This window comes from Mytilus edulis, chromosome 10, assembly GCF_963676685.1.
Source record: "Mytilus edulis chromosome 10, xbMytEdul2.2, whole genome shotgun sequence".
Classification (NCBI taxonomy): Eukaryota; Metazoa; Mollusca; class Bivalvia; order Mytilida; family Mytilidae; genus Mytilus; species Mytilus edulis.
In genome coordinates, this window is record NC_092353.1 from 78,914,658 (window position 1) to 78,931,952 (window position 17,295).

The window sequence follows — 17,295 nt, forward strand, 5'->3', positions numbered from 1 at the left end:
TCTGAGCTTGTCCTTATACCCATATGTTTGCTGCTTGAAACGCTTGAAGTTCAGAGGGATTTTGTAACTTACTCTCTGTGATTTATGAAAGTGCATTGATTTAGAAAGACATATAAAAACATAATACAACAATTCAATGATCATAAATCATAATCACAAAATGGTCTTGACAGTGGACACCAAACTATGGATTTTACCACGTGAAAAACAATGCACAGGTGCTTTCAACAAAAATAAATTAAACCTGCTGATTACTATTTTGTATCTTGGGTTTCCGTAATCATCAATTTTTTATTCTGTCTGGTGATTAGCCATACGAGAAACCTACTACCTGTAGGATGGAGGGCCTTAAATGCCGACCGGCATGAAGAGGATAGGTGAAGGTGAAGGTGATTACTATTTTGACGATTAGAAGACGGATATTGAATCTGTTCTATGATACAAAATTTCATAACTATCCTGTAAAATCTGCTATTTGTGCAAAATAAATGGGAACCTTACCCTCATAAAGCTCCTGGATCATCCAGGGTATTGATGGGGTTCTGGTTGTTCAGTCTTTAGTAGACTGTTGTTTTTTTCTTTCTCAATTCTTTTTTTCCTCTTCGTTATCAGTTTATCTTTGACTTATGAATTTGAAATTCCTTTACTGCCACTTTTATACCAGAATGTTGGACTTAATTATACACATTTCTTCCAGTGCGTTCTATTTGTTTATGAAAGCAATTGCTATTCCAATAAGTATTATTTTTCTTTATATACATATAAAGACTATATTCTGTAAACCAATTTTTTTTACGTTAAACTATATTTAGGATATTATCTTTAAGACAGGGAACATAAAACAACTACTCGTATTTGACTAGAAAGAATAAATCAAACTTATACCTTAATGCCTTTCCCGCAATTTTTCTGTGCAGTTTCCATGTTGGTGTATTATTCGCAAAAGCAATATTTTTACCCCCTTCGGTGAACCTATCAACTTCAATGTAAAATTTTTGATTTTATAGAAAATGAATATCTTTCACATTTTTAAAAGAATGATTTGGTTGTTGTCGCTTTGACACATTCCCCATTTCCTTTCTCAATTTTAAGTAACTTATTGTTTCCCTGGTATAAAAAGTTAAGACCGACTAACCGGCAAATCGCATTTCTTAAGAAAACGCATCAACCCCGTTAGTTGCAAATTCTACAACCCTGCGCGGAAAATTACATTTTAGACAATAGAAACTTTACCGAAACCAGCATTATTATATTGAGAAACTGACAAGGATATGTCTCATATAGTCGATTAAGGACCTGAGATTGATAAATGATCGGTTCCTTCCATACAGTACTAGATGCAGCATTTACAATTCTCAATAAGGAAAATTCTTCACTTTATTATTATTTTGTACGTTTCGAAACCAACTCGTCTTATTTACACTTCGTTTAAAAATTGCATGACTAAAATTAAAAATGTTTTATTTCCAATTAAAGATTCATTAAAGGCATATACAAGAGCTTTCGTCATATTGCACACACATGCATAAGATTATACATAAATATGAATATGATTAAAAAGGACATTAGACATGTTAAAAGCACTGGTACGAGACGAAATATTTTTAGTATGTATGTACTCAAACAGTGTGTGTATATTAAAAAAAATCTCGTATCGTACCATCAGTTAAACCGTTCTAATTCGTAACCCCGGTTAGTCCAGTTCTAGTCATATGCATACAGTTGATGACAAATATTTACACAGCCTACATATCTATTGTATACTGCACAATGAACTGACACAATTATATATAAATAACGGAAGATTTGATGAGTTTATTATAAAATTAAACGTATAAATATCTACATACAGATTGTATTTTGCCGGTACGTGTATTATCGATCTGCAGCAAGGAATCCTTTCTGGAGTTAAAAATATATTATCGAGCTGCGAACCAGAGAAGGTAAATGGAAATTATTTTTAATAACTATTATATATATTACATAGAACAATGATGTCAGGTTAATTTATAAATGGTTGCCTCCAATTAACATGATTAACCCCAGTGGCAAATATTACATGCATATATCTACCTCTTTAAAGATAAAATGGCATAATCACTTTTTTGGACCAGATAAACGTATATATGCTAGACAAGTTTCCGACCGTCAACTGATAATGAAAGTTTCAATATCACATGGCAGACAGATTTAACGCATACTTGTCATTCAGGAGTTTTTCCCTATTAGTCTTTGTTTAATTGGCATTTTAAAAAAAAAATTGCAGATGTATTTTTGTTTCCAATAAAGAACAGGTTAAATGTTTACCCTGTTCAGAACTACAATCAAAATTCCCCTAAAACTGTAATTGCTTATAAGTAAGAATCGTACAATTAGCATTTAAGTTTAAACTTTTTATACCTTTAATTGTATTTTCATTTACCTGTACTGACAGAATGTTGAGTTCAGTTATATCAACGTTGAATATCCAGGCAGTTCTAGTTGGTTTAGTAGTTGTACTTATTGTATACAAACTCAGACAAAGATGGAAGTATAATCTCCCTCCAGGACCATTTTGCTGGCCTCTGATTGGAAGTTATGAAGGTAATAACATTTTGTATGGCCTCTGATTGGCAGTTATGAAGGTAATACCATTTATTTGGCCTCATTATTATGTATGCTCAATATAACTAACAGCTAGTACTAGTATGCCAATTAAGTGACTTGTTGCTTAAAGGCTTTAAAAAGATATGTTTCCTCTTACCAGACCGATTGAAAGGAGTTGGTCCGGTAAGGGCTGTTTTTGGCCTCAAATTTCAGATTCATCTAACGAAAGTTTTTGGACACTTTTTAAACACTTAAGTGTCTATTTCAATTGATTCTAATAGTGTATGTGAAAGATTTTAACTGATTTAGTAATTAGAAACGCTCTGATTCAAGCTTAGATATGAAAATTCTATCAAATATGCCAAAAAACGTCACTTTTCAGATGGTTTTTGTCAAAAATAAAAGTGGCCGCATCCGTGTTCATCCTTAAATTTTATAGATGTTTTGTATTATCATCAAATACAACTTACATTTCAATATTATGAATGAACACAAATGCGGCCACTTTCATTTAAGACGGAAACCTTCCAAAAAATAACCAAACTGCCAAAAATTCTGAAGATTTCAGTAATTTAGCATGACTTAATGATGCTGGAATGCAATATTTGTGCATTGTTTTGTCAAAAACAGCTCATATTTATGTAGCAGAAGCATTTTACTTTCCAAAATATAGCTTAAAGATTACATTTTCACAATTTTCTAAAACTGCTATTTTTTGGGGCCAAAAAGGGGTCTTACTGAACCTACTCCTTTATAGATCATAACCTAAAAACTATTTTCTCATTTGTAAAAAAATATTTCATTATCAGACTATATTTCCTACTAAGACTAAACATTTTACCTGCTTGTTAACCGGTTTTCAGTCAGCATATCAGGAGAACACGATTCTTATTTTGTCCCCTTTCCATAATTTTTTTGATTAGATTTAATATGTTTTATGTATACGTATTTGTGTTTTCTGGATAAGTGTGTGTTTTTTCTGTTTAAGTAATATTGTGTTTCCTGTCTAATTTATTGTGTTTTCTTACTAAGTATTTTTATTTTCTGCCCAAGTAAGATCGTTTTGTCTAGTTATTAAATATTTTGGTTTACTTGTTTGTATAATTCAGATTAATGCGTAATTTCTTCAATTTCAGTTATCCAAGCCAAATTTCTACATGAAATATTTGTAAAATATGCGAAAAAGTATGGACCAGTGTTTACTGTTAGTGCAGGTAAGTAAACACAGTTGGAGAGATATTACATCAAAATGCATTTTAGTGTGTAGATAAAGGAAATATCTTTGATCATTGTTGATTAGCTTGCTGAACCGTGAAGATATAATTAGGCTAGGTAAACTATCCTCCTTTAAGAGTAGACTAGTCCGACAGATAACAAATCAATCTGTCTGTAGGACTAGATTACTCCGAAAAGAGGGTGGTATACCTAACCGTATAATGACTCCACGGTTCAGCAAGCAAGCAAGCTAACCAATGATATTACCTTTTAACAACACACTCAATGCAATTTGCTTTAGGAAAATCAAGAGCTCGAAATAGCTAGGTTAAAATAGTGTCATTTAAGGAGAAATTGGCGACACTGTGTTTATTTATAGATATAATTTGATTAAAATTTTATATATGTATACCTGTATATTTTATTTCATTTTTTTTCAAGTTTTTAATAACACAAACATGTTAAAGATCGATGTTCCGAATTAGTATAGTTTAAAAAAACTAATGGGATTTAGAACATCAGAGCATGGTAGAATAATGACAAATTGTAAAATGGTAAAAGGAAATGGAGAATTTGTCAAAGAGAAAACAACCCGATTATAGAGCACAAAACAACACAAGGCCACCAATGGGTTTTCAATGTCTCTAAATAGGAAAAGAAAATAATTTGCCTATTTAAGATAAAAGGATTTATCAAATTTTGCCAAAAAAATATATTTTCTAATTTCCAAAACGAAAAAATGAAAAAAAAAAAAAAAAAAGAAATTACGCAAACACATTACAAACACAAAATATCAGATAAACAACAACAAAAAAAAAAAAACTGAATCAAATTGGAAAAACACCAAAATAAAAAAACGAAAGATACATGCAGTGGATACATCGGGGATTTGTGCAGGATTTCTTTTTAATATTCAAAGTTAATTCAAATGTTTATTCCTGTTAAATATTATCACATATAACACCCTTTATTTTTATATTGGGTGAGAAAAAAATGACAGCTAGCTACAATGTATGTACAGAAAGCTATTTTTACAGGACCTTATCATATGGTTGTTTTAAACGATATCAACAGCGTCACAGAAGCATTGGTCAAAAGCAAAGCTGATTTTGCTGACAGACCATTCATTCATTCAGGTATGTGTAGACTTAAAACATAGATACATAGATCCATATATACATAGACCAGATACTGTCATAGTTTTGCCCCAGAAACTGACCTTATATAAGTTATATATATGCAGATTTTGATATTTTATGGCGGCCATCTTGGAAAAAGCCGCCATATTTAAAATGCAAGGTGGGTCCATAGCTAATAGGTTTTGAAATACCAATAACTACTACCATGCCAAATTGGTGCTTTTATCATCAAACCCAAATTTTTTTTACCAATCAGGCGGACTATAAGGGCATTCGGGGATACAGTTGCGATCTCATGACAAATATTTTACATTTGCATTTCACATATTAAGCAATTCAAATCTGTAATACACACAGGCCTTTACTTTTAGAGATAACAGAGGTAGAAATTTGACACATTTATTCTATTTATTTAAAAAATTTCATTGATGATTTTTTCATTTAAATTTGTACAAATAATTTTCGCACGTAATAAAACCTAATGCCATTTCAAAAAAGAGGGGTCCATGTACTCATTTTTAAGTTAGATCAGTTTAAATCATAAAAAAAAACAGTCGAAAAGTGATTCTTTTTTCGATATGTCACAATATGAAGTCGCAAACTAACATTTTACGTTAACAACGTCATTACATGTACCTCCCCTCTATCTGTATCGTATGCTCTTAGAATGAGTATATTAAATTTGATGTATGCCTTTTTGTGCTTCTTCGTTTACATTTGTTGTTTTTATAGTGTTGCAAGTATGTTTGTTTTGTTCATACTTTTAACGACAAAATTATTTTTATGTCTAACTGTACGAATTTCAAACGCGCATTTTTATACCAGCAATGAAAACCTTCTTTCCTTTACGGGTAGACTTTATATACATAAATTAAGTGGTACAAGAAAAGCGAAATGAGTATGTTGAATTTGATGTATGCCTTTTTGTGATTCTTCGTTATATTTGTTGCTTTTATAGTGATATTAAGATGATAACACAATATTGACTGCTGTACTCCTATTTTGACATTTTTACTCTTTGAGTATGTTTGTTTTGTTCATACATCGTTGACAATGTAATGGAATTTGATGCGACTGTCATACAAGTGAGAGGTTTAGCTAGCTATAAAACCAGGTTCATCCACCATTTTCTACATTAGAAAAGGCCTGTACCAAGTCAGGAATATGACAGTTGTTATCCATTCGTTTGATGTGTTTGGACTTTTGAATTTGCCTTTTGATTTTGGATTTTCCTTTTTGAATTTTCCTCGGAGTTCGGTATTTTTGTGTTTTTACTTTTCGCTACTCTGTTACAAAAGAACCAGCTTTTTAAAAGACTATCATACAGTGATAATATACTAGTAACAGAAACATGAAAGGTGCATGTCCTTGTATTTGAGAAAGAAGCCATTTAAAATTTATAAAATATTGAAAACAACGCGTTATTAATTTCTTGTGTCCGAAGCGCTTTTCTGGATTTACCTTCATCAGGAACGCTCAAAGCCAAACATTTGAAATCCGAAGAAGTACAAGTATAATTTAGCAGAAAATGAATTTTGGAAAAACAAACTTTAAATAGCAACTGCTTGAAACCTATCAATTTAGCATACATTTTAATGACATCTCTTAAAATATTTATATTTCTTTTTGTGGTAAATGATTATCAGTATAATTTTGTATCTGTGAGAAATTGTGCTTTCAGCTCACATGTTAACGGAAGGAAGTAAAGATCTAGTTTTTGCTAAATATACACCAACATGGAAACTGCACAGAAAAATTGCAGTAAAGGCATTAAGGTAGGAATCAAAATTAATGATTATTGCTTAAAACTTTACACACTTCTTTGTTATATTAATCTAAAGATCTGTTTACTTTTTGGTTTTGATTCAAAATTTTTTTTTAGTGATATTTAGTTTTTTGTAAAAAAAAAAAACAGGGTTGGGGGTTTCACATGTACCGCTGTGTCTCAAAACAATATATGGTTATTGCTTAAAACTTTCTCAGAAACTATTTATGCATAAAACCTCCACACAAGACGTCGAGCGTATCATGCGCTCATGGCGCAGCTGTTTATTTTGGATTAAATGCAGTCAAAATCCTATGGTACTGACTTAGATTAGTTTCCGTTATACACCTGATCTCTTCGGTGTTTATCAAGATAATGGTAGCGTTTAAGACAGACAACACATTACAATCACTGATTCCGGTTATTGCATAAAGTAGACAACAATAATAATAAGAAAAACACTTATTATTTTGTAGGCAGTATATGGCAGGAAACCGTTTAGAGGAAGTTTTACATGCTTCAATGAACATATGTTTACCTTTAATGGCAAAAGAAAATGGAGCATTTAACCCAGCAAATTACATAGATTTAATGGTGTTCAATATTCTTAATGGTGTGTGTTTCGGCAAAAGGTAACCAGTAAATTTATATACAGTTCTAAGAACATGTTTATTTTGTCATTTTAAAATGTCAACGTGCGCAGTTCAATAAAAAAAGCTCCAGACTGTAAAACATTTGAATTCAATAGATTACCTTTTTTGCAGAGGTTTAAAGTTTTCATAAAAATTGAGAATTGATATATACTGATCAACTCGTGATACTCAATTTCAATTTAATGATAAACAAGCCTTTGGCAAGTTTATTTGTTTTGATAAGTCATCATAGATACCGGGCATACAATTTTGTACGCAAGACTCATCAGACTCAGTGACTCGGTGACGCTCGAATTAAAAAGGTTCAAAATATAAAGTACGAATTTGAAGACCATTAAGAACTCAAAGTTTAATTAGTTTAGATTAAGCATTGATTTTGTAAATTAGGAAAGATTGAAAAGCATACGATTCGTGCACATTATATCCCTTGAAATGAAAATGGAGATGCTGAAAGTGGCAAAGAGACAACAACCAGACCAAAGAGCGGAAAACAACCGAAGTCGACAAATGGGTCTTCTATACAGCGAGAAAATCCGAGGCATGCTTTAGATGGCCCCTATATAAAAATGTGCACTAGTTCAGTGATAATGAATAGTAATACTTTGTTGGTATGTTGGTAGCTAATTATTGTTTAAAATATAAATGAAGTTTTAAAAGCAATATTTATCCGAATTTATATACTTGTAAACGTTGTTTACCTCATCAACGTTTTTCAGTGTTGAATTAAATGATTCAGAGTTTATTTTTGTTGGTATGCAGGAAGCGGATTTATTTTTCCTCTAAAGTATAAATTGAAAGTCTAAAACAACATCTATCCCAATTTCATCTAGCTAAGGCTGTAATTTTTATTTATCTATTGACTTTTTTCAGTGTTGAAGTAGATGATCCAGAGTTTATAAAATTGATGAAAATTATCAATGAAATGCTTGAAATGTCAGGAAAAGGTTTTGTTGAAGATATGTTCCCCATCATGTTTAAAATATGGACAACTTATAAGTACAGAACAAGCAACAACATGAATAATGAGCTCATCTCTATCATCAAAAGAAAATTCGAAGAACACGAAGAAACATTTGATTTAGGTATGTCAACAGGTTTGATGTGTTTATACAACAATTATTACAATACGTGTATGTTTCATTATATTACGTTATTTTGATTGGCTACAAACAATCTTGCATCATTCTGAAATTGACCTTCATTTCAAAATGAAATGTTAAATTCATGATGACATGAGGTTCCACAATAAAGTGCACAGGGTAAATAAAAAAAACCTTGATAGAAATCGCGTTTTATGATCCTAGCAAAATAACGTTATTATAAGTATTGCACGCTTCCTCGTTAATTTTTTGTATCCTCTTCTATGCTGTTTATTAGTAATAACATAAACTTAGCAATGTAACTCTACTAGGTGTGTATTTTGACCTCTCTCCAGGTATGCTCCTTACCAAAACATTTGAAAATCTAAAATTGAGTGATTATAATCATGTGAAAGTATCTATGCTTCTGTAAATAAATTTATTTTAGCTTGCTTTTGTCAACCGTTTGCTTCATTTTATACAGACCAAAATTGTGTTTCAATACTTGCAACTGTGATTTTGATGATATATAACTTAGCTATAAAGGGAGAAAAAATACCAATTAAGAGGGCAATAAAGTATTACTATATTATATTTTTACAAATTCAGTCTTGACGATGAAATCACTTGAACTCAATTTCACATTATTAAAAAGTAAAAGTTTTTCTTTTCCTTTTCCTTACCTGTGCACTTTATCGTTACATAGAAACTTGTGTCATCACAAAAATATCGAACGAAGAGGAAAATTTAAAATGAACAGTCCTTGGCAAAAATGAAAAGCTTAACTCCACCAAATAAATGGATACCAACTGTCTTATTCCTGACTTAGTGTAACCAAACTTGTATGTAGAAAATGGTTGATTAAAACCTGGTTTTGAAGCTAGCTTAACCTCCAACTTTTATTATATAAACATATTAGCATTTGTTTTATTTTTTGATTGACTGATTGATGTTCAATGGCAATAATTTCATTTATGTTGAGAGTAATAGCAAATTAAAATAACAATAGATGATAAGTGTTTGTTCCGCGAGATGCGACGACTGGATTAAAGGGCTGGAGATTTGAACTGAGCGACATCTGTTGACAGCTTGTCCTCAAATTTTCTCCACTTGATTCTTTTGTCTCATATCCGGGGTTTTAAAGGACAAACCAGATGATTTTTTTTATTGTAAATGTTGCAACATGCAATCTATGGACCCACCAAAGGGTTGAAGGATTAGTTACGATATTTTACTTCAAGAGAGACAGGCACTCAACTAACACGAGACATTACGTTAATTTTCTAATTCTGACTGGACACAGCTGCTAATCTATATGCGTGCTCAGCCATCAAGACTCCCAACTTTTAAACTGGTTCCTTTCTCATAACCGTATTAATGTGTTTTACTTTTATAACAGTATACCACAAATGGAATTCACGAAAATCAATATACCTTAAAAAGTACATAGTAATAAGGTCTTATGAAAAATGAAACATCAAGATCAAAGAAAGAACAAAAAGTGAAATAATATAAATACAAAACTCCAAAGAAATTAAAATCAGAAATTTAGTCCTTAATCATGTGGCAAAATCAAAAATCAAATCAAAAGTCATATAACAAACTTATGTACAAAAACACTTCACAGAAAAACACATACACTTTCATCTACAATTACTACATACAAAACTACTTAACCACATTTATTTTCAAATTTGATTGTGCCTTTTTTTATTCTATTTATTAAGATGTTGTAGAGTTTGATTTCTTGTATGGACACTAATGTTAGGTTAAAATCTCTATGTGTTGCCCTTCAAATGTTTAACCTGTTTTTAGCTCACCTAGCCCAAAGGGCCAAGTGAGCTTTTCCCATCACTTGGCGTCCGGCGTCCGTCGTCGTCCGTCGTTTAACTTTTACAAAAATCTTCTCCTCTGAAACTACTGGGCCAAATGAAATCAAACTTGGCCACTATCATCATTGGGGTATCTAGTTTGAAAATTGTGTCCGGTGACCCAGCCAACCAACCAAGATGGCCGCCATGGCTAAAAATAGAACATAGGGGTAAAATGTAGTTTTTGGCTTATAAATCAAAAACCGAAGCATTTAGAGCAAATCTGACATGGGGTAAAATTGTTTATCAGGTTAAGATCTACCTGCCATGAAATTGTTTTCAGATGAATTGGACAACTGGTTGTTGGGTTGCTGCCCCTGAATTGGTAATTTTAAGGAAATTTTGCTGCTTTTGGTTATTATCTTGAATATTATTATAGATAGAGATAAACTGTGAACTGCAGAAATGTTCAGCAAAGTAAGATTTACAAATAAGTCAACAGGACCAAATGGTCAGTTGACCCCTTTATGAGTTATTGCCCTTTATAGTCAATTTTTAACCATTTTTCGTAAATCTATGTTATCTTTTACAAAAACCTTCTCCTCTGAAACTACTGGGCCAAATAAAATCAAACTTGGCCACAATCATCATTGGGGTATCTATAATAAAAATTGTGTCCGGTGACCCAACCAATCAACCAAGATGGCCGCCATGGCTAAAAATAGAACATAGGGGTAAAATGCAGTTTTTTGCTTATAACTCAAAAACCAAAGCATTTAGAGCAAATCTGATAGGGGTAGATGATGAATTGGACAACTGGTTAGTAGGTTGCTGCCCCTGAATTGGTAATTTTAAGGAAATTTTGCCTTTTTTGTTATTATCTTGAATGTTATTATAGATAGAGATAAACTGTAAACAGCAATAATTTACAGCAAAGTAAGACCTAAAAATAAGTCAACATGACCAAAATGGTCAATTGACCCCCTAAGGAGTTATTGCCCTTTATGGTAAATTTGTAACAATTTTCATAAAATTTGTAAATTTTTACTAACATTTTCCCCTGGGCCAATTCTTATAGATAGGGATAATTGTACGCAGCAAGAATGTTCAGTAAAGTAAGATCTACAAACACATCACCATCACCAAAACACAATTTTGTCATAAATCGATCTGTGTCCTTTGTTGAACATTCACATAGACCAAGGTGAGCGACACAGGCTTTTTAGAGCCTCTAATTGCTTTTGCTGTTTTCTTGTTGATCTTATCCTCATATCGTTTTTTATTTATAATACTGAATATACTTTAAATATAGTTCTAGAAAATAGCTAGAACATATTGAGTTGAGAATGTTGTTAATGGATAAAAACATGTAATTTTCCTTTCAATAGATTGGTAAACACTAGCTGTCACATTTGTTGTTTTGAATAACTTTTTTTTAAACTTAACTTAAAAAGAAATGATCTTATTACTGATTTCAGACAATATTAGAGATTTTACTGATTCCTTGATACTGGCAAGAAAAGAAGCAGAACAAGAAGAGAACGAGGAAATATTATCCCAGCTATCTGACACACATCTTAGACAAACTTTAATCGATATTTTTACTGGTGAGTTGAAATGAATAAATGTTTTGTTATAATCTTAGAGAAATAGAAATTTGAATGCGTATTTTCTTCTTTTATAAATATGGTGTTACTATTAGAAGTTAAACATGTTATAGGAGGCAAATGAATGATGAAGAAACGCCACTCAGTTCTATATTTTGACTTTCAACAAAAAGAAGGGAATGTGAACTTTACATTCCAAGATACATATATTTTTACGAAACTTCAAAGTACAAATGGCACAGTTTCAGCAATTAAAGGTGATTTAATGTGAAATTGCATTGTTTATATTAACACAAGTGCAACCTACAATAACTATAAGCTCGCAAAATGCTCAATTAATTTACCTTGTTTGTCTACATAATTTTGTTTTAATCATTTGTAATAATCTATTGAAAATATACATTTTAATAGCTGGTATCGAAACATCGACAATAACATTAGGTTTTGCGGTACGTTACATGGCTGGGCTACCAGATATCCAGAGTAAAGTTCAGGAAGAAATAGACAGAGTCGTTGGTGAGTACTTTTAAGTTTGCTTGTGTCGTTTTCTTGCCATGTTTATAAATAAACTGTTATTACCAATGATATTTTAACTGATCGGGCGGAGCTTACGTTTTAATTTGCATACGGACAATCTATCTGAAAATGTGTGTGATAAGGATGATTACCGTTATAATTATTATTGATTTCTAATCACCTATCAGTGTCATCAAAGGAATTTACAAAAGAATGACTGGACACCTCATTTATGAGTTTATCATAAAACACCTTTCTATAGATGGACTTGTTTATTATAAAAGAGGAACGAACGATATTGAAGGGACAGTCAAACTCATCAATCGAAAATAAACCGACAACGCCTGGCTAAAAATGAAAGAAGACACACAGACAAACAATAGAACATATGACACAACATATAAAGCTAAAGTATAAGTGAACCGATAAAACTCCGGCCAGTCAAATAAAATAAATCGAGTAATAACAAAACTTGACCATCAACAAGCTTCAACTTCGTACTCTTTTTGGACTTTCCTCTTTTTTGATTTGGGCATCGCTTTTGATATTTTTGTAAACAAAAAATGTGTCTGGCGAACAAAACTATAAACCTAGTAGCTTTGATGAGAATTTTGAAAGCTTTAATTTGTTTTATAATAATTTAATTTTGCATGTAACACGTCATTTGATTGGCGGATTGTTCTTGTCTATCAGCTAATATATATAATTTTGTCATATTACCGTGACGTCATCAACGTTTTTTTTAATGATTTACTACTTTAAAAGGAATAGAGAATGATATCATAAGGAGTGACAAAAAAATTAAAATTCTGGCTATTTGAAATAACCTTAGAAATGTTGTGCAATGTAGAGTGGTATTTAAAAGTGTGCACCACATTTTTGATTTTATATTTCCATAGACAGAACAAATATTACAGTCATTCCCTTGTATTTAAAGAGTTTGATATATCTGAGTATTTTTACTTCTGTCACATTATAACATTTTCATTCATACTTTTTACGTATGTTTTTGTATAAATAAGACTTCTCTTGGTAGTAAAATCATATATCAAATTTTCCAACAGGTCACTTTGAAAGTATGATAAAATATTCTGACATTTTGACGTGCCTCATTCCATCATCTTGTTAATGGATGCTTCCTTTTCATAAAAAGTAAAATACAAAAAAACCTAACTCCAAGGAAAATTTAAACGGAAAATCCATAATCGAAAAAAAAAAAAAAAATGTGACATTCCTAAATTGTACATAAGTTTTGATTTGTAGAAAACGAGGATTAAACCTCTGACTTGTATGTCAGTGACACAAAATGCCATTATATTGACAAAATTTATATCTTTTACAGTGAAACGAAATCATATACCAAACACATAAAAGGCATGAAATTAACCTTTTACATTACGAATACAGTCCAAGAAATTGTATTTACTTACATAATGAAAAAAGACAACAGTAGTATACCACTTTTCATAAGTCATACATCGATCGAGAGAAAACAAATCCGGATTACAAACTTAAACCGAATAAAACAACGAAACAACAGAAACACTAAAGTACAAAAAAAAAACGACAATGTAACACATATAGAAAAGAACTATAAGATAGCAACTGCCAATGATTTCTTTTTACATGAAACACTATTAATATATTGACTTATGGAAAGACTTTTTTAAAATTCCATATCTGATTTAGCTCCCTGAAAAATACAGTTATTGACACAAAAAGTTTGTAGTTTGCTTTGTATACCCAAATAAAAATCTCTCATTTTTTTAATAGGAAAAGACAGACTACCAACTGTTAAAGACAGAGAAAATCTCAGCTATACAGAAGCTACATTACATGAAGCTATGAGACTTGGTACAGCTACTCCAGTAGGTGTTCCTCATAGTACACTTTGTGACACACGAGTTGGTGAGTAATTGAATTAATCAGACTTTTACAATGTTGTAGGCAGTCTATCACCGATTTCGACATTCCTCTTTTTTTTAAATTTGGATTGAATCAGACGTTTACAATGGTTGGGGTAGTCTTATCCCAATTTGAGTGATATTACTTTTACATTTGCACAAATTTTAAATATATTTACCGGTACAAAAAGATTACGTTTACGCGCCTTTATTTTACTGGTAAGTTTAGCAGTCAACATATTTTTTTTTGGATATGATAGAGACAATTGCAGGCGAGACAAAGCGTTCCTCGGAAATTGTATTGGGTTGTCTTTTACAGGTAGTTACGATAATCTGACAACATAATAGTCAGACGTTTGTATAAATGTTCAAGGTAAAACATCTCTCCGAACTGTTCCACATATTAGTATATTAATTAAATAGTGTTTTTTTTCAGGCGGGTATGATGTTCCAAAGGATACGATGGTTATGATTAATCACTGGGCACTTCACAATGATCCTAACCAATGGAAAGACGTGAATAAATTTGATCCGACACGCTTCCTGGACGAAAATGGAAAACTTGGTAATAAACAAGACAGCTGGTTTCCATTTTCAGCAGGCAGACGTGGATGTTTAGGGGAATCTGTTGCTAAACCAGAACTTCATCTGATTTTTGCAACAATTATGCAAAAGTTCAAGATTACATTACCTGAGGGAACCAATCCTAAAATAGAACTAGCTGGATCAGGTGCTGTTGCACTACCTGCTCCGTATAAAGTCATTCTTAAAGAAAGAAATATTTTATAAACTCTCTTGACATTGAATTTTTTTTTCTGAACATTTTTTATACTTTTAGAAAAAGATATAGACAACGCTTTCATGTCGATCCGGCCTATATTTAAAGTCGATCCGGCTCCAATAAAAAAGTATATTTATGAGGAATAAAAATAAAGATATATATTAAATGTAATTCATTAATGTTTATGAATTTTATTATAATGTAAAAGGTGAACGGTAAAAAAACGACCGGATACCATAGACAACCTCCCAGTTTAAAATAATAATTGAACTATTTAAATTTGTTTTATTTCATACTTTAAATATGTTTTTGTTTAAGTGTTGCTAAGATAGTTACAAAGAACTAGCTAGACTTCTGATTTGATACGCCAAACGCGCGTTTCGTCTACATAAAGACACATCAGTGACGCTCATATTAAAATATTTAAATCTATCCCCTGGATAAGAATATTCTTAGTATTTTGGACAATTCGTATATACAAAATTTAGTCCTGATATATATGATGAGTTTATTTACAACCACTGGGTCGATGCCACTGCTTTTGAGATTTATTTCCCCGCGGGTATCACCAGCCCAGTAGTCAGCACTATTTGTGCTGACATGAATTATCATTGATATGGTTAGATATATAAATAAACTGTTTACAAAATTTAGAATTTTTGAAATACTAAGGCTTTTTTTACCTCAGGCTTAGATAACCTTAGCTGGATTTTGCAAAATGTTTAGGAATTTTCGTCATCAATACTCTTCAACTTCGTACTTTATTTGGCCTTTTTAACTTTTTTGGATTAGAGCGTCACTGATGAGTCTTTTGTAGATGAAACGCGCGTCGGGCGTATATACAAAATTTAGTCCTGATATCTATGATGAGTTTATTTGCAAACAGATTTTATTTAAATGACCATATAGTTGAAATTCGTGTCAACATCGAAGTGCTGACTATTGGGTTGGTGATATCCTCATAACGAACGAACACCAGCAGTGGTATCGACCCAGTGGTGTTAATAGTTAAAGATAATAGGCTCATAATTTTATACACAAGACACGCGTTTCGTCTACATAAGACTCATCAGTGACGCTCATATCAAAAATATTTAAAAAGCCAAACAAGTATAAAGTTTGAGAGCAATTACTTTATCTTCTGATACCATGGTATCTGTACCTGATCAAATATTTGCATCATTAATTTTATATTATAATTATTTTAAAAGATACTTTAATCTTTATTTTTCTCACTTAATATCAAACGCAACTGATATATTGAAACTACATTTTATGTAATAAAAAGAATTAAGCCTCAGATAAAATAAGAAATAATATGATTTTGAAATTTATTCATATAATTTTTCGTACATAAATGACAGTGCATCATATAAGCATCTATAGGCTGGTTGGTATAGCTATACATATATATTGACTGCATATTTTTTGAATTGTAATATAGTGTATTTTATGTTAATGTAGCAAGTTGCACTTTAAAATAAAAAAAAATATTTATCTATGAATACTTTATTAAAAAAATTGATTGGCAATAGGAATAAAGGTAACAGTAGTAAACTGCTGTTTAAAAGTCATAAATCAGGGTGTTATTGATTTATTTTTAACTAAAATCGAGGGAAACGCATCAACTATGAGAGGCAAATATTGGAACAACAGGAACCCTGAACTGCACAAAACAAAACCCAACAACACCTAAACACCTGAATACATAAAAACGAACTCCTACTATTAGATTACAACTATCATATCCTGACTTGGTACAGGACACATTAAGAAGAATTGATGGGTTAAACCTGGTTCTAAGGCTTGCCGATCAAATGAAATATTTACATGTATTTTTCATGTGATCAAAAACAAAACAAATTACGAGATATTTTTCAGAGCTGTCGTAAGTCTCCAATCGATGTAAGATGGTTTTTTTTACCAGAAAATGTTTTACTATATGCAAAATGTTTTACTATACGCACTAAACATAGCATTGTCGTGGCTTTTTTTTTATTGTTATTTTAAAATTTTAAGATAAGTTTATGAGTATGATTTCGTGCATTTATTTTTATTTTTTTTCTATTTCTGACGGAACTTCATGTATTTAAAGTCCAATCTGTGACTTTAAATGACTAATTATGATACGAGCGCAGTTCTTATTCCTTATGCTTTAGTCTCCTTTCTCACGTGACATTATATTATACATTTTATACACTATGTTATTTTTTTATTTTTATTTATCCATTCCGAAAAA

General features: G+C 31.3%; 1 protein-coding gene across 1 annotated transcript; it reads left to right on the forward strand.

Moving 5' to 3' along the window:
- The first annotated feature begins 1,696 nt into the window (after positions 1–1,696).
- LOC139491988 (steroid 17-alpha-hydroxylase/17,20 lyase-like) lies at positions 1,697–16,553 on the forward strand. Its single transcript, XM_071279997.1, has 11 exons — positions 1,697–1,943; positions 2,435–2,583; positions 3,723–3,800; positions 4,839–4,937; positions 6,622–6,715; positions 7,182–7,337; positions 8,229–8,440; positions 11,727–11,855; positions 12,267–12,371; positions 14,145–14,279; positions 14,712–16,553. The coding sequence occupies exons 2-11, from the start codon at positions 2,436–2,438 to the stop codon at positions 15,062–15,064; spliced, it is 1,509 nt and encodes a 502-aa protein (XP_071136098.1). The 5' UTR covers positions 1,697–1,943; position 2,435; the 3' UTR covers positions 15,065–16,553.
- The last annotated feature ends 742 nt before the right edge of the window (positions 16,554–17,295 follow it).

Bases quoted from the DNA above. Each gene is read 5' to 3' on its own strand.
- LOC139491988 (XM_071279997.1), top strand. From the start codon at position 2,436: ATGTTGAGTTCAGTTATATCAACGTTGAATATCCAGGCAGTTCTAGTT. The intron at 3,801-4,838 runs GTAAGTAAACAC...CTATTTTTACAG, and splicing joins AGTGTTTACTGTTAGTGCAG to GACCTTATCATATGGTTGTT. The intron at 6,716-7,181 runs GTAGGAATCAAA...ATTATTTTGTAG, and splicing joins ATTGCAGTAAAGGCATTAAG to GCAGTATATGGCAGGAAACC.